Source organism: Conger conger, chromosome 7, assembly GCF_963514075.1.
Source record: "Conger conger chromosome 7, fConCon1.1, whole genome shotgun sequence".
Lineage (NCBI taxonomy): Eukaryota > Metazoa > Chordata > Actinopteri > Anguilliformes > Congridae > Conger > Conger conger.
This window is the reverse complement of record NC_083766.1, coordinates 32,258,990-32,285,390: the sequence shown is the minus strand read 5'-3', so window position 1 is coordinate 32,285,390 and position 26,401 is coordinate 32,258,990. Positions and strand designations below refer to the sequence as shown.

Sequence of the window (26,401 nt, the reverse complement as noted above, 5' to 3'; positions counted from 1 at the left end):
GCTGTTTGTATAAGTGGGGTCTACTGGAACGTTTGCACAATGTCATATGCCTCATAACTTTTCATCTCTCTCACTCACCTTCTCCTGCCCTCTCTCTCTTTCACTTTCTCCTGCTCTCTCTCTCTTTCTCTCCCCCTCTCACACTCCCTCTCTTTCTCTCTCTCCCTTTCTCTCCTCTCTCAAGCTCTCTCATTCTCCCCCTCTCTCTCTCCCTTTCTCTCCTCTCTCTCACTCGCTCCTGCTCTCTCTGTATCACTCCGCCCCCAAATTCAATTCAAATAAGCTTTGCCATGACCGCACAGTCTGTATAATAATTGCCAAAGTAATTATTTACATAAAACCATATAATATACAATAATAGTAATAATACAGTAAAAGTAATAACATTATTAACAGTCACAATATAATAATATAAGTCCCCTTCTCTCTCTCTCTCCCTCCCTCTCCCTGTGTTTATCGAAGGCCCTCCTCACTGGGACAAAGCTACAGCAGTCAGTGACCTGTGCTGTCTTGGCTCGGGCCCCGTGTCGGGTACGCCTGACAAATGGGGACAGAGACCAGGGCCAAGAATGCAGGTGAATTTGTTTAACAATGGCTGATAGATCAAATGCAGCAACATCACTGGGAACAAAAGCAGCTATGTGTTCAGAAAAGAAAAAAGAGAAACTGAAGAGAGGACCGGGAGAGCAGAACGTGAACCTCGTCATTCTTCTTTTCCAGTCCAGAGAAACCTCTGCTGAATGTATCAAAATGATCTAGCTATGTGATTATCCTCATGTCTATGTAAAGTGGAGAAACTCCCGTGCTTTCATACAACCTGTTTATATACTCAGCGCGCACTTTATTAGGTACTTATTAGACCTTATATTATTTATTTTTTTAATATATATTTTTTTTATTGTGTGGTTATTTCCGTTACTGTCGCCTTCCAGTCAGCTTTGACCAGTCTGGCCCTTGTCCTCTGACCTCTCTCATTAACAAGGCACTTTTGCCTGCAGAACTGCTGCTCACTGGATGCTATTTGTTTTCACGCCATTCCCTGCAAACTCTAGAGACTGTTGTATGTGAAATCCTAGGAGATCAGCTGTTTCTGAGATATTCACACCACCCTGTCTGGCATCAACAATCATTCCACGGTCAAAGTCACTTAGATCACATTTCTTCCCCACTTTGACATTTGGTCTGGAAAACAGCTGAACCTCTTGACCATGTCTGCATGCTTTTATGCATTTCTTTGCTGCTACATGATTGGCTGATTAAATATTTTCATTAACAAGCTGGTGTACAGGTCAACTTAGTAAACTACTCAGTGAGTGCATGTGTATCAATTAGAGTATTTAGCTGTCGATAATTTGGAATGAAATGTAAATATATTTTACTTCTATAAATACTTCTATATATACTATATAGTATTTACATTTATTTAATTATTTGAAATGCAATTTCAAACGGTTTTTTCTTTTTCTTTCAGTAACTGTTAATTAGACAACACATTCTGCATAAGCATCTCATTATCTCCCTTTGTTCTTTACCCCTTGTTTTTTTGCCTGTGTAGTCCGAAACTCAAAAAAAGTGCTAATAGACCTAGTCTGTGATCTTTACTGGCTCCCTGGGACAGAAATCAAAGGCCCTTTTGATAACCAAACTGAGTAGCATCATGGGATTACAAGGGTCCCCCAGCAGGACTCCACCTTTTATCACACAAATAAAAGTGTAGCGCTGCCTCTCGGCCACTAGGCGGAGCGCAGGAGACAAAAGAACAAACTCCACTACATTCACATGACAATGGGGACCGTGACAGAGGAACCACATTATGGGAGGAGGGACTGAATGGGTCAATGTACACTTTTTAAAGGAGTGAAACGTACAAATGTTGTAAAAATAACAACCCACTTAAGGTATAGAAATAAGTCATCAACTACATATACGTGATGATAAATACAAGAAGCAGCACCATTTGTAATGAATGGAGCATTAGTTCTAATGGCCTTGCAATGTAAATTTCTATGTACGTATTGTGTAATGAAAAGTAAAAACATGAACATGAAGGAGACACCTGCAGGATGAATGTAATCGCCATGGCACAGCGTGCTCCGGCTGCCTCTGTGGCCTGTGTGTGCTGAAATCCCCCAGGGCTTAAACAAGCCGGCAATAAAAGATTTGAGTGTCGCCGCGTTTCAGGCCATATCTCTCGCGGCTAGAGACAGACCCGGAAATGGCAAACACAGCCTTCTTCAAAGGCCCCCAGAAACGCGATCCCTGGGTCTTCTGTGCTCCCCAGAGCTGGCCGGCTCCACTGAGACAGGGCTCCTCTCCCGAGGCTGGTGCTTTGTTTGGGGCCCTCGTTGAGATAGCTTTCTACCCCATTCCACCCGGCTATTAAACACACTGCATCAGCAACTCTGACCTGCCACTCCTTCTGAAGCACAAGCTTAGGTACAAACACACGTACAAACACAGATATACACACTCATACGCACGCACGCACACACCCACACCACACGCATACACAAAATTCCAACACTGCAAACACTCTCAGATTTGAATGTGAGCTCTGGGAGAAATGTTTTCTGAGATTAACCAAGGCAAACAATAAAATAAAGCCGTGCGTTTCCCTGCTTTTTTCCAGCACTATGCTGCACCAATGCAAGGGAGTTTTTATGAGGTAACCTCTAACCTTAGGGAATGTTTTGACCTGGTGGAGGATATTGGGGAAACCATCTGTGAGAAAAAAAAAAATAGACTACAGAACGGGGTCAGAGTTCAAGGCTAGGCTACAAAATAGGCAAACTACACATAATGTTTTGCGTGTGCACATACACACAGGTGTGTGAATGCGTGTAGACTTGTACTTGTGTGTTCATGCATGAATGTGCTTGCCAAAAAACCAAAAATACCCAAAATGTCAATCTATAAAGGTATAAAGTGTCTGATATAGGAGGGAAATAGTTGTAATTGCTTTGCAGCCTAAATCATTAGCCTCTATATAATATGATATATAATAATGGACAGAAACAGTACATTAAATGTCTTTCAAATAAATAATTGGTATTTACACTTCAGTAACAACTGTATGATTTTAAGCATATATAGTCGAAAATAAAATTTTCATCCATTCAGAACTATTATATGATAGGATTGAGGATTGATAGATATAAACACCAATTATATTTAGAACATAAACAGCACTCTAATAATCAGATTAAAGATGTACATGAGACAAAGAGAATTGTATGTCATTGACAAAAATCAAGATTCACGTTGTCACAAAGTACATGTCATTTAATATTTGTTCTTAAAAAAAAATGTATGTATTAATTATACACATTCACTCTCAAATCAAGAGTCCTGAGGCTTATATGGTATCTAAACATTAATAACGCAAATGCAAAGAACAACATTTGAATATAATTATTGCAGCTATACAATAATAATTATTATGCTGTTAAAGTTACATTCAACTGCTATTGGTTGTATTACATTGTAAATTCCCTGAACGTCGCTCTGGATAAGAGCGTCTGCCAAATGCCATTAATGTAATGTAATGTAATGAACATGAATCTAATTGTTTGTTTGTGTCTTCTTGCCATCTAATTGGTTTCCTGAGTGCGGTCTCATTGGATCACAAGGTACCCCAGATCTTGGTCCTAAGCGAAAAAACAAACAGGTGCATTAATTAAGCCAGCTATCCTCTGAAGATTCCCATGCATACCCCCTCCTTCTGGTTAGGAACATTCCGGAATTCCCATGGCACAGTGTAAACGGACAGCAATACAGGAATGAGGTCTAAGAGAGAGTGAGAGCCCAGAATTCCTCAGGATTCCCTCCAGTCGGTTCTAAAACCCTCCCTCCGAACGACATCGCAAGATTTAACAAGCAAGTAATCTCCTCCCAGCCAAGTGCTGTTTCCTGGCCCCCAGGACAGAGCAGCACTGGGCCTGAACTTTACCCCCAACGCACACACACACACACACACACACACACACACACACATACACAGCCAGTGCATAGCCATGCCTCTGCAATAAAATAATAACATGCGAAATGCAAAGGTCTCACAGTGGAGGGACAGCCTTGAGACCTGCTCACTCCAGGATGGCCCCAGCCCCGCCCAGCTCAATTTCCATACAGCCCCTTCAGTACACCGTCAGTATGATTCACTCTTTTCTTCCCACAGAGGACATGCAGTACTGTCAGTGTCTGCCTCATGGATATATGAATGATGTTGTGAAGAAAAACATCACAAGGTTAGCTCTACTCTCAATTAGAAATTGTGTAATTAAATACACTCATGCAGGTGCACACACACACACACACACACACACACACAGAGGCAGGGGGCTTGCTCAACACTTGCCAACTCTTTATTGCAACATCCATTGCAGCACCCCTGACCTCTTACCTGCAGGTCAGCATGTTGCCATGGTATCCCAGGTCTACCTAGAGTCTCTCTTTCTATCGCTCTCTCTCTCACACACACAAACAAACACATAGACATACACATAGATACACAAGACGTCCACAAGACCTCAGACAGCCAAAGACACTCAATCCTGGTGTCTTACCTAAGATACTAGCTGTAGTGAAAATTTCCGAAATATGAGACACAAAGTTTGCCTATATTTACCCTCACACCAGAAAGTGGTGAATCCACAGAGATGAATCCTGTGATGAACGTGGGTATAGGGCATGGTCACCAGTCAGAGCAGTAATACCTTTATGGCAGAGTAAAGGTACTATTTGCTCTTCCTTTGTTTATGAATTAACAATCAACATTGTTCCTGTGCATTTGTTCGGAATGGGAAGCTTCACTGGCATACTGAACTGGATTCTACAACATACCAGCTCCAACAACCAAATGACCAAGAGCACACACAATCTTTTCCTTAGAAAAACTTTTCCTCTTCTTCATTTTTAAAAATAAGTAAACAGAAGCAGGACTGTGGGAATGACTTTGTTTGAACATTCCTCTGCCCCCCGCTTTCATGACTGTAGAAAATGAGGTGAGGTTGGCTAGGTAAGCAGTGTTTGGATAGTTAACTTTGGTCACTTTTGCTCTGTTTGTTTGTTTCTTTGTTAAAAAAAAAAAAAAAAAAAAGGCCCTTGTCCTTGTCTTTGTTGTACAAGTAGCAGTTGAAATTGTACTTCCCTCTAGGGTCTTTCAGCGAACTTATCCCTGGTTATGGGTATGCACTTTGTTGTACGTCGCTCTGGATAAGAGCGTCTGCCAAATGCCAATAATGTAATAATGTAATGTAATATGAACTAAGGTACGATTAAACCGCAGAGAAAACACAACCACACTTCCTTTCATGGGAACAGGTGAGGGCAAGAGTCTGGCTTTTATATAAGTTACATATAGTGCTGCGAAAAGAATATTTATAAATTTACAAAAGTAAGGTCATTTCTCTTAATATAAGTGAAAATATTCTATATGTTTTGTAAAATCTGTATCTGTAAATGACACTCTTATCTTTTTTTAAGATTTAGGGGTATGTCCTGTTACACTTTGTTCTCACTGTTTGAGCACACAAACACACGCACGCGCACACATGCACACACACTCAGACACACACACACACACACACACACTGTACTCCTGGGGTCTCTGTGTGTCCATCAGATAGCATAAACAAACATCGTTTGCAGGAGCTGAGAGGGCGGGTGGAGGAGGTGAGGGGGTCACCTGGTCGATAACAAGCATTCCTGACACCTTTGTCATCAGGAAACTGTTGGCTAAAATAGAAGAAAAAAGACACTGAGGACTACAGGCCAGATGAGTTGTCTTTGAGGCACATTCATTTAACTGTCCATGTGGAGCCTCCAACCGTACAGTACACGTACCTTTCTCAACACCTGTCTCTGGACCGGACTGTTCTCAGAACCTCTCTTTGCTTGGGGCCAGTTTCAGAACCTGGCTCCGGTCTTGGTCAGCAGACTGTTAACCCAGGGGGTTGAACACCACTCAGGCTCAGAGGGGTGAGGTTGTGGAGAACTTATCTAATCTGTAAACATGTTTTGAAAGAATCTGAAAGTATGGTCTAAAGTACAATGGCACTATAATCACCGGGAAGGACTGAAATTCCCACTGAAATTCACGAGCAAATGATATCACAGACTGCCATCAGTTCCATTTTGAAAAAAAATGTTTACTTGAAATATCAACTTTACAACAGAGTATAAATATGATTTTAAAAGATTGATTTCCATCTTTATACAAAAATAATACATCCTAAAGAAAATCACATAAACTGGTATAAACTGGTTTCCCCTCTGTTCGGCTGGCAGTGGGTAAGTCTCACATATATACAGATAAACAAACTGCATGACAAAATAGCAACAGCTAATAGCTTTGTGACCTTTGAAGAGTGTCTGGAAAAATCGACAGTGGGGCAAAGAGATGAAATGGTGAGACCTTCATTTTTGAACACATGCCAGACAAATGAATTCATCAGTATGGAACGCTATTCTTTGATATATTCATGTTCATAATCAGTCTAAATGTGAAAAAAATGCTATTTTAACACACAATTGTGAACCAGCCATCGTTCCCTTGTCTTGTCTTACAAGCTGTTTCGGGTTTCTTTCTGGCTTCAGCTTGAAGAAGTAATACTGTCTATCACCAAATGTCACGTTTCCAGGTTTCCAGAGAACACTATCACAGCAAAACACAACTATGTCAATGATCTTTTTTTTCACTATTTAGTGTTTCAGGAGGGGGGGAAAGTGCAAAGAATGAGTATTGTTGAAGAAATTCAAAAGATACTAAATTATTCATTGATAACTGCCCGACTTGTGTGCCTCATTGTTTTTTCTCTACATTGGGGATATGTGGGGGTTTATAAAGAGGCAGATATGTGTAATAGCTCAAATGATGCCCTGTTTCTGCTGTGAGCTCTGTCACCTGGAGGTACAGCTGTGTCACTGTTCAAACACACCTGCTCAAGGGGGTCTGGGACCAAGAGCGGCCATGCTAGGCCTCGAAGCCTGGCCTCTAGAAGCCTTTTCATCGCGTTTCATTTCAGTTACCGACGAAGTTAGGTTCTTCACAGAACTCTTCTGGGGCATTTCAATGGTTGGTCTCTATATATTAAACTCAGATGGAAATGATAAAATATAGGCTATAAACTTTGTAGAATGGTAAAACTACAAAGTGTAAAATTACCATAAATATGGACCATAGCATTATTTTGCTTCTGTGTCTACAGTGAGAAAGCAGTCACAGCATACAGAACTGTACATGGTTACAAAGTGTCCATTGATCCTTCCGTTTGTATCTCATAGTGTAGCAGAGAAAATCTTCCCCCGTTCATTGTGCAGTTCTTCCAAAAACACAGCTTTTTTTTCCCCGCCTTTAAATCACAGTTTGCCATTGGAAGGTGAAAAAAAAATAGAATCAACACAATCTTCATCATCATTACAATAACATCAATTTTGCAATTTCAACTTCAGACTGTTAAAATAATGGCAAAAGAAAGCATGGGAAATTATTAATAAGTTTGACTGTAAAGAAAACAGCATATAAGCAGAGTCCATGTGGAAGACCCCTCGCATTGTAATAATACATAACAAAGATACTAGTAACTCTACCATGACAGGGAGGGCTTATGGGCAATGGGGAATCGCAGGTGGAAGGCAAGTCGCTCCGGAGTCTCTCCAGCGTAGCTGTGGTCGCTTGTTGTCCGTAGAGTGAGAGGGAGAAGGCCAACTCTGAACAGGCGAGCAAGGGAAGTGGGTCTGACCGTCAGAGAGAAACTCCCACCAGGCCCACTCTCACAGTCTAACAGTGCGCTCAGTGGGTCCTCCACTGTCAGCCATGGTCTGTCCATCTGTCCGTCTGTCTGTCTCGCAGCGAAGCCCTTGGGTTGTCCCTTGTGTTCGAGTCCAGGAGCTGAGAGACAGGGTCACTGTCTCTCCACACAGGTGCTGACTCCCAGGGATATCGTTTCCTCAAGACTTCCTCCTTAGGCAGAACGATAAAGGAGAAGGACTTTTCCCAGGTATATTTTGCTCGGTTCCTTCGTAATTTCGAATTGGGATATAAATGGCTATTTTCATTTGCGTATCGAAAATTTCTTTGCGAAATGAAACTGAGATTTAGGGAAAAGAAAAGTGTGAAAATACTGTGTCGAGTCTTTGCTGACCGTTATCAGTGCCTGTGAGAGTCCATAGTCTTTCATCACCTCCTTCCGTTTGGCTTTTTAAGGAATACAAACCAGTGTTCAACTTTTTTTTGTTTGTTTCGTTAAAAGAAGATCTGTTTTTGTTTCTCCCTCGGCGGTGTTTCGCTGCTGTCGGCAGCTAACCGACTCCTGAGTTGTTGACCGACTCGTCATCCAGCCTGGTTGCCACGGTTACCGCGGTAAGAGGGTGGAAAAGCAATGCTCCCGTTGCCAGGCACCAGGGGATTCAGCTGAGCGCACTCACCAAGCTTGCAGAGGGCACTGCGATAACAGAAGGAGAGACAGACAGCGATAATTAACACACACATACACACACTCAGGTACACAAATCAGCACTTATATTCCAAACACACACATCTGTTTAGACCGGAAAACACGTTTCCTCAGGTTTCCTCCTTACGTTTCCTAATTTCTCTCTTCTAAACACAGCGATAGCCAACATAATTAGATTTTTATTTAATGTTCCATGAGAAGTTTAGTGTATAAAATGTGCAGCAGATATATCAGCGACACACCTGACCAAATACATTCCTCGACTATTCTTCCTATGCTGAAAAGCATTGTTCTACAATGAAATGCTCTTTTATTTTGTGTGTTTGTGAGCGTTAATTCTTCCTCTCTCTGTGGGCATGGCAGAGTGTTGAACCTGAGGTGACCTGCTGACCAGCAAACAGCCACACCTGATAAGGCTGAGGCCAGCATCCCTGACCAGGCATTAGCAGTAGAGCTTGCACTGGGGCTGGGTTTTAGTGAGGTCAGGGCAGGGGGAGGAGGGGTTGTCTCGGTAAACAAAAAAGTATTGAAGTCTGGGCCCACCTGTAATGATTGGAGTCTTTCATGCCCTCACCATTACAAGACCAAACACACACACACACACACACAGACACGCACACACACACACAGCCCAATCCAAATATCGGTCCAGATAAGAGCCTGGGAGAATTTGCAGGCATACCATTCTGAACACCCACAGTTGCACGCAAAGCAAAAAAAACTTCACACTAAAATCCAACAGTATAAAAATAGTCCTTGAGTGCATAGCTTCAAAAAACGATTGTTCTGCCTTGGTTTGTGAGTGCAAATTGATTAATCTGTACAGCAGCTAGGCTTGGGCATTTAAGCCAGCAAATAACCCAGTAACTGCTGTGAGTGACATTGCTCTGTTCTCAGCTCGCGTATTTTAAAGCCTGAAGCTAGTTAACTCCTCAAAATGGCTGCCAGGAAAAGCATATCAGTACAGCAAACAGTGTGTGTGTGTGTGTGTGTGTGTGTGTGTGTGTGAGCTCAGGCTGGGGTGTGTGTGGGGGGTCAGCAGGCAAGCAGAAACGCTGATGGCCGACAGCTGAGCAGTGAATGTTTCAGCCCCGCTGCCGCGTGGGAAATGGAGCGTGTGAAAGCGACAGGAACAGCGTTTCAAGGTAGAGCGATCACTGAGAGGAGGAAGAAGTGGGAAAGAGGAAGAGCCGTAATTGCCGCTCTCACATCCCCCGCCCCCCACCTCCCCCTCCCACCGCCCTCTCCCTGCTTCCCAGGCTGCGTGTGTGCAGCCATTTGGTGCCAATGTTGGGCCTGAGTGGCTAGATTAACATGGGAAAAAAAACACTTCCTGAACCCTACGGGCCCTGAGCCTGAGGGAGCGACTGAGCGGCAGGGAGAAAGCAGCAATACCGGGCATCATTAATCAGGTGGCGTTTGTGACGCGAGCACGCGGATTGATTGGCCGGGGCTCCGTGAGGAAATAGGAATCCTAAGGAGTGTCGGCACGCCCCATCGGCCCACTGATTGTGATTTTAAAGACCAAAAAAAAAAGAATCCAGTCAAGCGTCAGCACTGAGAATGTAGCTAAAGGCTTCGGACCTGAGCGCTTCTCTCTATCAAGAAACTAACACACTAAAATCAATAGGCCTTCCAGAGTAGCATGCCAGGACACTCGCCTGATCATTTGAGTTCAGAGGAACTGACTAAAAGGTTTTATTTTTTTGACCAGATCATTCCTTCCATGTTTGAGTTTTATTGCCTTATTGTCAGACGCAGAAACATGAAAGCGAAAGAGTGGAGCTGCAACGCTGGACCTTGCCCTTTTCAGAGAGCCTCTAGGGACCATCTACAAACTACACTTTTCCACCAAAACTGAAAAGACTTGAGAGGAATTGTTGCATAAAATGGTGCCACAGTAAAATCTGAGCCTTTTCAAGGGCACACAATAATACCCATAAAATCATAGCAAACTTCTTGTTTGGTAAGTGTAGGTAAAGGACAGAAAACTGCATACATATATGACATATGTCTTAGGCTAACATTAAGGCTCATGTAGTGTAGAGATATATAAATACTGTATTTACCCAAGAGAGACCCCCGAGTTGCACCATCTTGTTTACTGGGGAATCCTGACAAAACAAGGATTGAACAAGTCAGAACACAGCATAACACACATACACTCATACCTGCAAAAATAAAACGCTTACACACACATACACGCATGCATGCAAATGCACACACATACGCACACATACGCACACACTGCCATTCCCTCTAAACACCCTCTACGGTTAGTGAGTGACCTTCTAGAATAAGGTGGAAGCTCATAATAGTGAACACATACAGAAATCAAGACAAATCTAGTGCATTAGTAATTGGATCACTGAAACATTTGACAATTGAACCATTTGCCCGAAAAAGAAATGAAACATGCACACAAGATTGAGCGAGAATCTGGGAATAGCCATTTTATGAAGGTTCATTTCATGAGAGTGGGCATGTTGTAGTGTGCTTTGGAAAAGAGAAGGTGGGCGGGCAGCCATGAGAGCCAGGCGTGGGGGGGAGTGGAGGAAGGGACAGGGCCAGGCCGTGGGACATGGAGCTGGGGGAGGTGGGAGTGTGGGGGTGGAAGAATAGGAAGACTAGAGGGGGGTGTGGGGGTGTATGTGGGGGTGTAACTGGAGGATCACAGGGGGGTGGAGAGCGATGCAACAGAGTACTACACTTGTTAGGGAATGGGGAAAGTGATACTGCGGGAGATTGGGGTACAGTATTTAGGGGTATAAGTGGGGCAGAGGGACTGGGGGATACAGTATTTGGGGGTTAAAGCAGGGCAGTGTGACTGGGGAGACAGGGTACAGATTTTGCCAGAGGGACTGGGGGTACAGTATTTGGGCTTAAACGCGGAGCAAAGGGCCTGGGGGAGATGGGGTACAGTATTTGGGGTTAAACGCGGGGCAGAGGGCCTGCGGAAGATGGGGTACAGTATTTGGGCTTAAACGCGGGGCAGAGGGCCTGGGGAAGATGGGGTACGGTATTTGGGGTTAAAAGCGGGCAGAGGGACTGGGGGGTACAGTATTTGGGCTTAAACGCGGAGCAAAGGGCCTGGGGGAGATGGGGTACAGTATTTGGGGTTAAACGCGGGGCAGAGGGCCTGGGGAAGATGGGGTACAGTATTTGGGCTTAAACGCGGGGCAGAGGGCCTGGGGAAGATGGGGTATGGTATTTGGGGTTAAAAGCGGGCAGAGGGACTGGGGGGTACAGTATTTAGGGGTATAAGTGGGGCAGAGGGACTGGGGGGTACAGTATTTGGGGGTTAAAGCGGGGCAGAGGGCCTGGGGGAGATGGGGTGCAGTATTTTGGGTTAAAAGCGGGGCAGAGGGACTGACCTGTTTGCTGGAGGACATAGAGCTGAGATGGCTGATGCTGCCGCCGTCTGTCACCACCATGGCCGAGGGGAACCGTGAAGGGTGGGAGTACTGAGGAGGCTCCTGCTTGTGCGGGTACACTGTGGACACACACACACACACACACACATACACCTGTCAGTCACCCGTCCTTTCCTCTTGTCATTGATGTTTAAAGCAGCGAATGGTTTAGCGCCTGGATACATTAGAAATACACTGAAGTATGATAACCTGAGTAGGTAGACTACAATGAGAACAAATGACTGTGAGAATTTGTGATGGTGTGAGAGTGCGTGATATAGCAAGCTGATGTATTGGTGCTGTGAAAGTGTGTGTGAGGTACTCACTGTGAGAGTGTGTGCGGTACTCACTGTGAGAGTGTGTGAGTTACTCACTGTGAGAGTGTGTGTGAGGTACTCACTGTGAGAGTGTGTGCGGTACTCACTGTGAGAGTGTGTGAGGTACTCACTGTGAGAGTTGTGTGAGGTATTCTCTGTGAGAGTGTGTGCGGTACTCACTGTGAGAGTGTGTGCGGTACCCACTGTGAGAGTGTGTGTGAGGTACTCACTGTGAGAGTGTGTGAGGTACTCACTGTGAGAGTGTGTGTGAGGTCTTCTCTGTGAGAGTGTGTGAGGTATTCACTGTGAGAGTGTGTGTGAGGTACTCACTGTGAGAGCGTGTGTGAGGTATTCTCTGTGAGAGTGTGTGTGAGGTACTCACTGTGAGAGTGTGTGTGAGGTATTCTCTGTGAGAGTGTGTGTGAGGTACTCACTGTGAGAGTGTGTGTGAGGTACTCACTGTGAGAGTGCATGTGAGGTACTCACTGTGAGAGTGCGTGAGGTACTCACTGTGAGAGTGCATGAGGTACTCACTGTGAGAGTGCGTGAGGTACTCACTGTGAGAGTGTGTGTGAGGTATTCTCTGTGAGAGTGTGTGTGAGGTATTCACTGTGAGAGTGTGTGTGAGGTATTCACTGTGAGAGTGTGTGTGAGGTACTCACTGTGAGAGTGTGTGAGGTACTCACTGTGAGAGTGCGTGACGGTGGCCATAAAGGGCTGCTGGGACATGTGTGAGGGGGTCTGTGGGGCGAGGCTCTGCTGCAGGGGACTCTGCAGCTGCTGGGAGAACTGCACCGGCTGCAGCGTGGTGAGCCCTCCCGCCACACTGTTAATCACCGGCACGCTCTGCCCCTGCGACGAGTTCAGACCTGCAGACAGGGGGCGGCAGAGAGACGGTCACGTCTATACATCAAGAGCCAACACGCAAGTTCAAATTCACCAACGGCCATGAGTACTCCAGTTAATCAGAGAACAGATACTCCGTTCTTGCCGATTGTAGGTTCTAGGTTGGCGAAGGAAGAGAGGGCGAGACGGAAGAGAGAAAGGGATAGAGGAAAGAGAGAAAGGGAGAGAGGGAAGATAGCAAGAGAGAGGTAAGAGACATGAAAGAGAGGGAAGGGAGAGAAGGAACAGAGGGAAAGGAGAATGGGAGAGAGGGAAAGGAGAAAGAGGGAAAGGTGGGTGAATGAGAGGCACTCACTCTGTGCAGCGATGGTCATAATGAGGTTCTGTGTTTGCTGCTGGTGGTGATGGGAGCTCTGGGGCAGGCTGTGGATGTTGGTCAGCGTGCTGACAGGGGGCAGGACTCCACCCGAAACCGAGATCTGGAGGGGGAAACACGCGGGCGACACGGGAGGGGGGTCAGCGAACCACGTCAGGATGATTAAGCACAGCCAGACATGAACACATCAGACAAGTCCTACCGAATGAGCGTCGCATTAAATGAGGAGTTCGTGCCTCAGGCTCGGAGTCACGGTTGTGTCAGAGTTTACTTTTTCAGGGGTGACGAATGAAAGTGCTTATCTGCTGCCAGCAAAGGAAATCGCAGAGGATTCCATTTTAAAAATACACGTAGTGCTCGTTCTGTAGAACTAGCGTCAGCATATGACCTCTTCGTCATTCTGTGTGTGTGTGGCTTGGCCCACCTCCCTGGCTGTACTTTAGCCACGGTGGCTCAAAGATAAGGGGAAAAACAAGAGCAGGGACCGGGGAAGAACACTGCTGCAGCACCAGGGCACACATTCCACAGTCCAGAGCACTGTTAGGTATTTCAGCAAGAAATACATTCAGCTGCTTGGAACATGGACGGTGTGTGTGGCAAGATTTAACATCTGGGTGAGTACATGTTTGTGTGCATGTGTGTATGTGTGTGTATGGTGTGTGTGCTTGTATGTGTATGGGTGTGTGTATGTGTGTGTATGGTGTGTGTGCTTGTATGTGTATGAGTGTGTGTAAGTGCGTGTGTGTGGGGTGTGGGGTGTGGGGTGCATGTGTGTGGGCAGGGGTGTATTTGAGAGTACTCAGAGTTCTATCCACAGGTAGCAAGCAGACCTGTATTAGCTCTGGGTTATCGGGGACAGCACAGAGAGGAGCCCTGTTTGACCAAAGTGAACCGTCAGCAGTGTCTGCACCCAGACACAGATAAACACTTGTCTACACTGGGTGTAGTGCGGCAGTCAAGCTGGTGTTTCTCAAATATTACACACTAATATAGACAAAGACAGTACCCCTACATGACAAAGCAGTTTTCTGTCAAATACGGTTGATTTAAGCCCCTAAAATCTTGACAATTAACCATCATTATAATACTTTGTACTGAACGACCTGCTCATTCAGCACAAAGTATAATCACATTCACAGACAGCAAAGGAAATAGATTTCACACCAGCCTCAACGGGGCTTCACCGTGAGACTTTACACCGCCGCGAGATGTTAAATAAAGCCGGGTCGAGTGACAGACTTTATCAAAGATATTTCCGTCCCTTTTCTCTGAAGCCGAAAAAAAAAAGAATCCTGACATTATCATTAACTCAACCGCCGTTACCGCGGCGAAAACAAACAGCGCTCCACCCTCCAGCTCTCTTTACAAGGCATTCAATCAATAAAGGCAGAATGTTTCTGTCAGGTTTATTGGCTCGGCGCTGGACGTGTCCGCTCCGCGCCGGGGGCCCGGGGCCCGGCCGGCTGCGTCAGCCGTGCCGCGCCGCACAAAGGGCCGATTGTGCAAGGGGTCGGGGGCCGGTCTGCGCGCACGCGCGCGGGGGGGAGGCTCTCGCCTTATCGCCCTTTCGCCAGGTGGGCCCAGGTGTGCTCACCATCTTGGCGTCGGGCGACAGCAGGCTGTGGCTGTGGTCCAGGCCTCCCGGAGACACCTGCTGGAGAACCGACTGATTGGTCGCCATGCCGTTGTTGCCGTGGTGACTAATGGTGGTGGAGGAAGTGACCTCGCTGGCTCCTTGCTGGCTGTATCGAACTGCAGAGATAGCGGGAGGAATGCACGGACAGTTTGTTTAATGAATTTCTTTGTCAGGTGAATTTTGGTATAATGCTGGGTTCTTCCTACCTGCTCTCCTTTAACCAGCCTCCACACTAAACTTCAGCATGCTAGTGCTAGTTTTTAGTCTGTAAGAGGTGGCTGAAACCTTCTTCAGCCACCTCTTACAGAGAGGATCTCACCACTGAGATTACAGACCCTCCTGACCCTCCTGCTCATTGCTTAAAAATGGAGAGACACACCAACACAGTACCAGAGCAGACAAGCCCAACACCCCGCCCTCCTAAAATCCTGTGTCACACCTGAATACCTATTGACAATGTCAATCACAACAGCTATCCAATCATTGCAGCTCTCTCACACAGCAGAAAGGGATATTAGGACAGCTGGGATAACCTATCGTGCGATACACTGTATGCTTTGTTAACTGATAGGGCACAACTGCCATTCCTGAGTCTGAATATGGAAACACATGGTCGCATAAATGCATGGAAGCATGTAGAAATGGTCTAGAGGTTCACAACAGTCTCTAGAGTTTGCAGAGAAACGTGTTGTTAATGAGAACACATCAAACCTCTAAGTGGATAGGCTACAGCAGCAGAAGACCAATAAGTCTAAGAAATAAGACTAATAAATACCTAATAAAGTGCTCACTCAGTGTATATATTTATTACATTTTAATTGAATGTCCTTTATGCTAAGAGAAATACTGTATAGAGCTCAGGGAAGCCATAATGTAATGTCCTTGTTTGAGGGCGCAGGGTCTGAGGAGGTTAACACTAGAACATTTTACAGTGTGTACACACAGGTATGAGAGTAATGAAGCAAACCTTCAAAATAAATGTTTGTCATGCACACACAACACCCTGAAGAAAGGGTATTAAATTAATATTTTTTGTTATTCAAAATGCTGCTTGTCACAACTATGTATAATTAATAATAGCACAAACATTTTGTATCATTTAAATAAATATGCAAAATGTGCTCTCAGTAAACAGCTAGAAATGGGTGTGTGTGTGAGTGCGTGTGTTTGTGTGTGTGGCGGGTGTTCGCGTGGGTGTGTGGGTGTGTGTGTGAATAAGCTTGTATATCTTCCCTCCAATGCATGTCACAATGTCCTTAAATGGCTCAAACACTCAGACTGCGCAACCCAGTGCCTTGTAAACACCAGTCTAGTGCTGTGCAACCCTCCAGCTATGATCCAGCCCCAATTAACGGACTCCATTTTACAGCCGTCTCCCTTTGAAAGAGTGACCCGGGCAAACGGAGGTTCTGCCCCGCTGGGACACAACCCCAGATCCCATTTTGGGCTGGGCTGCTCACTAAAGCATTGTGGGAAGACAGAGAGATGGGTATGTCTGTCACTCGCCAGGAGGGAGGAGCCCAAGCCAAAAGAAACGGGTTCCCTGTGGTAACTGCGATAATGCCAGGCTGCTGTCAGAACTGAGCACGCTCAGACACTGCTGCAGTGCATTGTGGCCTCGTAGTTCTCCAACATTTATGACACATAATAAACTGTGGCAACACTGCAGGGGATGTCCAAAGACACAGCACCTGGCAGTAACCATCTCCTGCACTGTCCTTTTGCGTGATGGTAAAGAAATGCCCTCCTCCTCTCAGACAAAGCCCTACCTCCCCACACCCCACCCCTCTCCTGGAGGACCCTTTGGATGCCGCTTAGGAATGTCAAGCCAAAACATTCTCCAGCCCAGTACATATCAAACAATATGCCAGATCCAAACACACTCCAGCCCAATACATTTAAAACAATGCAAAGCATCTCATGAAAGAGTGCTGGGGCTTGTTCCACAAAGCAGGATTACAGAGTTAGCCAGATAACTGCACCACGCAAAACCCAGAACAGCTCTTTTTACTCCGGTACATGTTCCAGATTTGGGAAGAGTCCAGGTTTTACTCAGTGCGGTTATCCAACTGACTCAGTAATCCTGCTTTGTAGAACAAACCCCTTTGAAAATCGCTCAATGGAAAGGCTAGACTGAGGTTGAGCTCTCCCAAAAAAAGGGAATGGCGAGAATGAGGAGGAGGAGGAGAAGAGCGAGGGACGGGCCTGCCTCGGGATCCCCGAGCGTTGTTCTCTCCGTAGCGCCGGTGTAATATCAAAGGCCACGGCCCGCATCCCCAGGCTGAGTCCATTAGGCCGCTCTGAATATCAGAGGACCTCCCGCGTCTCGGCAGGACGTGAGCTGGCCTTTGTGCCTCTCTCTCTCTCCCCGCATCCTCCGCTCGCTCACCCTGCCTGCCTGGGGGGACGAGGCCCCTCGCCGCCGGCCTCCTCCTCCGTTCTCACGGGGGCCCTGACGCGGACCGAAACCTTTTTTCCTCTGGGCCCGTTTACTCTGACCTGCTTTGCTACGCGCCTGTGCGCGCATATCTCCGCCGCGATAAGAGCGGGAGGTCTGTAAACGAAGCTGGCGGCCACGCATTACCGCCGGCCCTGACCTCCTCTCCCCGCCCGGGCGGAATGACTGTTTACCTGTCTTCTCTCTGTCTGCGTTTGACCGGCAGTGAGAACCGCCAGACTGCTCACTCCCAAAGGGTCATTTGTTTTAGCACACAGTGAAGGCTATTGTGAGGGCCGCCATATTGTATGGCCAATGTACAGTGGGAAAAGCACGATGAATACACGTTCCTGATTCATTTCACTAGGCTATATGCGCCTTAGACGCCCGCTTAAACCGATTTAAAAACGAAAAATAATTTGTATCTGCAATAATCTGTATTTAAAATGAAAATTGTAATTTGCAGGTTGCATGCGTAAAAGTTTTAATCTTTATTTTCCATTTGGTACTGCGTACCATACTTGTATACACTGTATAAATTCTCAGCATATGGGAGGTTCCCACATGAATAAATAATTGAGCGAGATAGTAATAGTGTGCCAGCCAGCTCTATTTGCTGAGGCCAGCGAAAAACCCTCCGACCGCAGCTGAGTTTTCTTTAACCTGGTCATGACCACATTGAGGGAACTGATCCTCCAGTGCTACTGAAGGCAGGTATTGCCCCAAACACTTCATTTTGAAGCCCTGTCCCGTGCCCTAAACAGGCCCATAACACAGAGTCAGGGTTCCACAGCACTGCTTCTGGCTTTAGCCATCATAGTGGGGGCCATAAAGTCAATGGTTTAAAAGGTGCCCTGTATGGGCCCAGCAGAGACAAATGAGCTGAGTTTACAGGCCCTGTCGTCTTCTGAAACAATGCCGCCCTCGCAGGGAGGGGGGGAGGGGGCGTGAGGAGACGTAAAGGAGATGATGTAGTCAGTGATTTTAATTGTCAATTAAGCATGCATAATGCGGAGAACGCCATGGCAACGCAATGAGGAAGCCTGCCGGGAGCCCTTTGTGCTGCCCCGGTCCGACACTGAAAACAGCTGATTGTGCCAGCGGGGGGCTGGCTGGAGACCCCAGGCACACGGTCAGGAGAGGGCAGGAGAGTGCGGTATCCACGAACCCTTAACCCCCCCCCCCGTTCCCCCCTCTCTACCAACCCGCCAACGCCATTACCGTGAGGTGATCAGGTGTAGTGGAATAGGCAAATAAACCATCTCCTGTTGTGTTTGTGCTTCTGGTGACATCATCAACCCCGAGAGGAATCCGTTGGCTCTCTGTGATAACGTGATTAACCGCTCAAGATCTTGCAATTATATCAATGAGTGATACTCAAGATACGGAACAAGGCGTGGCGTGGAATTGTCTAAAGTGGAAATGAAAGCTTGTATTGGGCTGAATGAAAAGCACAGAGCTCCCGTCAGCTGCAACTGCAGGAAGAAAGCCTGATTTCTAAACGTCGTAAAAAAATTGTTTTAATGTTTGCTGAAATATCAGATGTGCACATAAATCAGCTGTTTTTCGGGGTGCTAGTAATGCTTTAAAGACATATCCACATTAGTATAGCCATCAGGTGGAGAAAATGGCTGCTTGTCTTGTACGTCACTGAATTACGCAGGGTGAAATTCAATAGAGCGTATTAATGGGATACGCATAGGTATTGGCCCTGGACTGGTACTAGTGACAGAGACAGTTCTCCCTCTCTCTCCCTCTATCTCCCTCTCTCTCTCTCTCCAGTGACCCTGCGCTCGACCCTTGGCTGACCCGGGCATGCTGCAGGACTGCCCCCCTCTTTGAAGCGTTCCTGTTGGCTGACTTTGGACTGTAGGTTGCAGGTACAATGTGGATTGTTCTCAGCGTGTGTTCAGAGATCAGAATAACAATGTGCCATTTACCAAGCTCACTCACTCACTGTTATTGATCACTCTTTTTTTACTCTCTCTCTGTCTCTTTTAACTGACCTTTCCTTTTTTGCCTTGCCATCACTTGGAAGAAAGACTTTACAGATGTGTTCCTACTGTACCTGCTAACACCCAACCAAAAAACCAAGGCAAGACACTAAACTCCAACCATCTCCAGCATAGAAGAGAATCTAAAGCAGACATGGACACATTTTTAATTCCGCCATATGAGCAAAATGTGCAAGTCAATGAAATAAATTGTTCTCCCTCAGTTCCTACAGTAAGGCATAACTAATCTATTTAGTTTGAGATGCTGAAAACACAGGCTCTTGTGAGTTTTGGCTAGGGGTTTGAGCACCATTCACACCATTCTCACTCATTTGTATAACAAGCACTCTGAGGCTGAATGGCACACTTTTCAGACCTTTTAATTCCAACATATTTTTAAAACAGGCGCATGTAGCTCCCAAAATAGTTATTTTTAACAATTAATTGGCATATAACGCTCTCAGAAAAAAAGATACAAAAAAGTGTTTGTCTCAGGTATAAAATTGTATCCCTTATTTACTTTTAAAAGGTATTTGAGAAATGTATTCCTCAGTGAACAAAAATGTGCCTCCACTGTACCTTTATTTCTGAGAGTGTAATAACTAAACGGAATAGGAAGTATTTGTGTATGTGTGTGCGTGTGTGTATGTGTGTGTGGGTGAGTGTGTGTGTGCGCTCCAGGTGTAAACCCTACCTGGCATCTTGCTGGGCGGGGAGGCGCTGGTGTGGTGCTGGTGGGGGGAGCTGTGAGACAGCAGGGGGTTCATGCTGTGGATGGGTCCGGTGTAGGCGTCCATGGCCAGCTTCTGCCGGAAGGCCTCTTCCTTGCGACGGTTGGCAAACCAGTTGTACACGCGCACCTCGGTCACCAGGTTGGTTCCCAGCCCCTGCGCTTTGGATGGGGACACCCCCCTCTGCACACACTCCGCTCTGAGAAGATTAGGGGGAGGGTGTGGATGTTATCACCTCGGTTTAATGACCATTCAGAGCCACGGTGATGAAATCACAAAGCCGGCCATATAAAAAAAGCCTTATCATAGAGAACAAAATGACGCCATCACCATTTGACCCAATTGACCAGACAATTAAAAAAAAACAATAAACACTCAGTTTCAGTCATAACAAAAGCCGGTAGTCAAAATTTGTGGGATTTTTAATGAAGTGGGATTAGGAAGCTTGCCCACTAACTGTTTGTAAAATGTCGAACTAGATAAAAGCTGACTGGACGAACAACCCAAATACTTGGAAATATTTACGAATATTATCACAAGCAAAGCCTTTTTGAATTTCACACCCCTGGTCAAAAATGAATCCTATTCCCATCCCACCCAATTGTAACAACAGTAGCGCTGGGGAAAATACACACTGTAACTACATCTCAACAGAAATGAATGCACAAAATAAGCAGCAAAACGCTGGCTCTTGGCTGACCTGTTGCATTCCTCCACCAGTGCCTCACGCTCTTCCTTGCTGGGGTTTTTCTGCCTCTCGTAGGCCTGGTAGAGGATCTCTTGCGACGCAGGGCCCCATTTGAAACGGTTGCGTCTCAGTTTCTTGTTGGCGGGTTCAGCCCCCGCTTCGTCCCCGGGCTGCCCCATACCTTGCCCAGGATGATTGAACTCTGGGAAAAAAAACAGCACCTGATCCTGACTGCCTTTGTCTGTCATATTGCTGCCAGAACCTTGCACATGGTCGAATTCTGCAAAAATAAGAAAGGAAACTTCAGGGAGTCTCACAGAGTCCAGACACAAAACACAGGAGGAATTAAAAGAAAACAGGCTTTTTGTTAAAGGGGTGTCATAACACATTTATGCATAACGCACAAGGGATCATTTATAAAGGCATCTATAAAAGGATATCCTCCTTGTAATAGATAAAAATGAGTTTATATGTTACATTTTACCTGTGGACTCTTCAATTTTCATTTTTAGGCATCTTTTAATTTTACCTTTAATGAGAGGCAGCAGATCATGCTTATATGTGTTCCCTTAAGTGACCTGTAATTTATCACATATAATTGAAGCCAAACAACTATAGAATGTCAATGTTGTTTTCTGTAATTGCTATCATCATTGATATAAGAGAAAGCAGCTTGTGGGAAACTAATAATAAGTAACAATAAGTATTTTGAAGAGGTATGTCAGGTATGTAATTTTGTTAACATTATGGTTCATATGTCAAATATGTAAAACACATTGTCATGTTTGTGAAGTTCTAACTCGCGATCAAACTATTGGCTAAAGCACACACAGTAGTTTATCAAACTTAACTCGACAATGGTGGATAGGATGGCTTACAAAAAAAGCCTCCGCCAAGTCAAAATAGGTAATGTATGATTAATTCAAATATCAACTTACGTCTGAGAATTTCTCGCTGTTTCCTGACGTACCAGGTGTAGAGCGCCGCTCGCTTGGTTGTTTTCATGGGTGTGCCCTTGTTGAGGTGTTGCGAGAGGTGAGACTGGTTCAGTCCGGTGATATCCACCACCTCGCGCTGTGGGATGTTGTGCTGCTGCATGTACCCTTTGATCGTGCGGGCGGCGCGCCATGGGTCCTCGCTGGATTTAAAAAATGGATGAATAGATTAGCAATATTAATTTATAATGACATTAACTATAATTGGCTTTCAATGTATTGTAGATGTTAACCTTGCGTAGCTATACTACTACAACTACTACTACTACTAATAATAATAATCATAATAATCATAATCATAACAATGATCTTACATTTCAAACCTTGTTTAATAAATGCCAATTCATTCGTAGCCTATCCTCAACTTTAAATACCTCCAAAGGGTCTGTGCACGCACATACAGGATTAATTTCAAAAGAATGTTCCATAAGTTCAACAAACATGTTTTTATTTTTTTACTCCATAGTTATTTGCAGGTTGTTGGCCTCCTTATTGTCTAATCAGTAGCCTACATTTTAATTAATATTACAAAAGTGATTTTATATATTTTTAGCTTATCAATATCGAACATTTCGGAATACCGATACGCAGCATAATCAATAATGGGATCTAATTACGAACAGTGTTTTATATTAACCACCCAAATAAATATAGCCATGCAGGTACCGTTAGTTTACAACTAGAATGCAAAAAAAAATCGTGGTTGGTCTACAATGTGCACAACGCGCTAGTATTTTTTCTAGTCTAGTCTCGACAATTACAATTTTGGAGTATTACGGAACGAGGTTTATGCTGACAAATAAAATGTTGTGATTAGGCTACCTGTCACATTTAAACCAGGGAACCGGATTTCATTCATTCGATTTTTTTACAGGCAAAACTTTTCACATGTAGGTCTATGGCTATAGTTCGCAGCACGTAAGGCCTCTTACCGTACAATGGAAATTACGGAACGCGGCTAATTACCCGGCTTGTTTTTGTTTATAAATGAATAACTTATACGTTTTAAATGTATAGGGAGCCTTGTTCCAAAATTAGTAGTATCAAAAGGTACAATTTTACTAAAAATTGCATTACATCCTTTCCTTTCCAAATTAATATAATAAACATAGCCAATTTCATTTGAAAACCGAAGGCGGAAATTCAGAATCATACAAAAATCATATTTTCGATGAGTTATGAGAAATACATGCGTTTGCGAGTGCCCACTAAATAAGTAATCCATATATAAATAGCCTATAGATTTTAATATTTCAAGACCAAATACTGGCACCGTCTCATTTGAAAACATTTCCCCAATATGCCAAAAGTAACAATGAAATTAAGCCAGTTCATTCAGACAAATACAGTTTTTCAGCATGGTGTGCACTTTTTGCAATTAAAATACACATTAGCAAATAAATTATAGGCCTAAAAATTAACACTTAAAATGAACACTTTTGATGCAGAATACAAAATTTCATAAATCGTGCGCCCGAAGTCGCCTTGAGACACAGTAGCCTACAGTGATAAAGGATCGCCGTGAAACTTCATTCTGGACAAATTGAGATTAAGCATTGAATTCACATCGGTTATAGATGATTGCAAACTCACACATGATTGTTTGTTTTGGAAAATGCCTTCATTTAAGACTGTGCGTCTAGATGTTGGTTTATAACTTTCGACAATGAATAACCAGATATCCATTCACTCTAATCATACGCCACTGTGTATCTTTCAGTTGATGATTTATAGAATAAAATTAATAATAACTCAACTACACGTGCTTTAGTTTTGATTTATCCTCATGGTTCTCCACGTTGTTGTGTTTCACAGTATAAAGCAAAAAAATGTATAATAACACTGGTATGATAAAAAACGCCAAATAAAAACAATAATTGCAGACACAGCCTATGACAAGACAAAGGCACAATGCGCCTTGCATTTGGCTTCATGATAAATTAACGTTTACTTTTGTGACGGCTATACTTTGCAGCAAGTGTCACTTTTGTTAACTTTTTTGTTCACATGTTAAACTCTCCCGTGTCTTGCACAGTTTAGGCATATGTCATTTCAAATATGATTTTAATTAGTTAGCTATAGCCTACTATTGTGGTTACAACCATTATACAATAGATTATTACAATTAGGCCAAATAATACGTGTTATTATTATTATTGTTGTTGATGTTATTATCATTATCATTTCCATTATTATTATTATTATTATTATTATTATTATTATTATTATTATTATAGGCCTACTATTATTATGATTTCAAGACATTTGAGAAGCTCAGTTCGTTTAATTTTATAATTGATTCGTTGCCGTTGTGCGCCGGTGCCAATAACGTCCGATGCCAGTGTGACATATTTTTGAGTACTTACACTGAACTTGAAAAGTTAAATCTTAATTAGGCTAGATTTAATTCATGAAAAGTTATAATTGTCATCAATAACCATAGTCTTATGAACCTGTAGTCAATATTTTCTTATGTGAGAAACGCTTGTTGTTTTGATTCATATTTATTGGATTTCTGTCTTAGTCTATAAACGTGGCAAACAATTCCAGTGCGAAAAAGCACATAACCAGAACCCATTGACATTTTGTTCAATTTAAAGAGAGAATAAACTAGTTTTAGAAAGACAGGGAAGACAAAAGTTTATGCTTTTATAATCTTAGCAACACCCCCAAATGAACTGCGGAATAAGTCACACAGAATAAGTAGCTGCGAGGACGCAATTATGACAAACGACATGGAGAACAACTGGATCTATAAAACAAAACGTTTGATTTTCAGGGCACCTTCTTTCACAAGGTATTGTAAATATTAATTCTCAAATCGCAGCTGTGTCACTCAACGTTTGATGTCAAATAAAAAGGAATCTTGAAATTACATTTAAATCAGACATGTAAGCTATGCTATTTGATCTTAGTGGCTGTGTTTGCCAGCAGCATAAATTACACGAGGAAGTAACGCCAAGAAATAATGCCATAAGCCTTTTCATTCCTACTACTCTCTCTCTCTCTATTGAATGACCTTATACAAATTGTTTGGACAAAACTGGCCTTCTAATAATAAAAGAACACAGCAGTGATTTAAGATTGGAAACAAGATAACTACAAACGCAATGAAAAGAAAGATTAGATAAAACCCACGATAACATTCGATCCACTTCTGCCCTCTGTTCTGCCGCCTCCTCAGTATTGAGAGACTGGAGTTCTTTTAAAATCGGCGGAGTATCGAAATCGTCGCCGTCCTCGGATCCTTCGTCTCCGGACAACTTCCCACCTTTACTGTGCCCATTAGTCAGCGTGTGAAACACTGGCTTTGAATCGGAATCACCACCGTTCATTTTCGCGCTCGACGGGGACATCTGTAAATTTTCCAACTTTACTCCAAAGCCAGTCGGGCTGGGGTCCATGTCATCCAGCGCTTGGATAAGGATGTCTTTGGTAACTCCAGAATCTAACAAGGCGTTCAGAAGTTCCTGCTGCAGAGATGTCAACTTCGACACCATTTTCGCAAACATCAAATCGTTTTTGTCCTCAAATATTTAACATGTGAAAATAAAAAAGAGCAGAAAAGATAAATAAAATGATTATGAAGTTACGCTTCCTTCTGTCCTCTCCTCTTCGATAGGCTATATACGTAAAACGAACCTAGTCCTAAGGGCACCTGCAAGGCGTCGTTGGTCAGCTGCCCAGCTTAATGTGCCATGATGCCTGCGGAAGGCAGGCAATATAAGATATGGTAATAAGTGGGCTGGCTAATGCGGCCTGTATGCAAATCCACAGAAACTGGGCCTATTGACGGAGCAGGGCAGGTAGACGGTTCCCTTGTTGACACTTGCGGCTGTGGTTATCGACTAAACTTTAGATGAACTTTGGACTTCTGTTGGCTAAAGGCCTTGGCAAGAGGGAGGCATATAATATTATTATTATTATTATTATTATTATTATTATTATTATTACTATAATAATAATAACAATTATTATTATTATTATTATTATTATTATTATTATTATTATTATTATTATTATTAACATAATATTAATAATAATAATAATAATAATAATAATAATAATAATAATAATAATAATAATAACAATAATAATGTCTATATTATTATCTTTAGTATAAATGACAATAATAATATCATAATAATCATCATCATCATCATCATCATCATCATCCTCATGATCATTATCATCGATCACGATCATAGATATTAGTTTCAATTTGAATTTTCTGTTTACAGAATACAACAGACACAAATATATTAAATCAATTTCGTTTTCACGGGATCTGTTATGGATAAAAATATCTGATGAATGGACAACAATCCTAAAATCAAGATTAAAGAAAAGATATGGCATTTACTGAAAATTCCACGCATTCAAAAAAGAACATTCCACATTCCAATATTCCACATCAATATGTAGATATCTTTTCACAGGTTCAACACGATTAAAATGAAACCGTGGAGCGGATTTTACGTGACAACATGAAGACATCGTACTAATTAATTA

General features: G+C 43.7%; 1 protein-coding gene across 1 annotated transcript; it reads right to left on the bottom strand.

Moving 5' to 3' along the window:
- Positions 1-6,237: 6,237 nt before the first annotated feature.
- Positions 6,238-25,563, bottom strand: LOC133133036 (hepatocyte nuclear factor 1-beta-A-like). Its single transcript, XM_061248987.1, has 10 exons — positions 25,028-25,563; positions 21,833-22,032; positions 20,907-21,174; positions 20,170-20,405; positions 15,003-15,160; positions 13,388-13,511; positions 12,873-13,055; positions 11,831-11,949; positions 10,526-10,570; positions 6,238-8,444 (listed from the first exon to the last, which is right to left on the bottom strand). The coding sequence occupies exons 1-10, from the start codon at positions 25,399-25,401 to the stop codon at positions 8,424-8,426; spliced, it is 1,728 nt and encodes a 575-aa protein (XP_061104971.1). The 5' UTR covers positions 25,402-25,563; the 3' UTR covers positions 6,238-8,423.
- Between the last annotated feature and the right edge of the window lie 838 nt (positions 25,564-26,401).

Bases quoted from the DNA above. Each gene is read 5' to 3' on its own strand.
- LOC133133036 (XM_061248987.1), bottom strand. From the start codon at position 25,401: ATGTTTGCGAAAATGGTGTCGAAGTTGACATCTCTGCAGCAGGAACTT. The intron at 13,512-15,002 runs GTGAGCACACCT...TTCCCCCTCCAG, and splicing joins TGTCGCCCGACGCCAAGATG to ATCTCGGTTTCGGGTGGAGT. The intron at 10,571-11,830 runs GTCAGTCCCTCT...TTGTTTTGTCAG, and splicing joins CTATGTCCTCCAGCAAACAG to GATTCCCCAGTAAACAAGAT.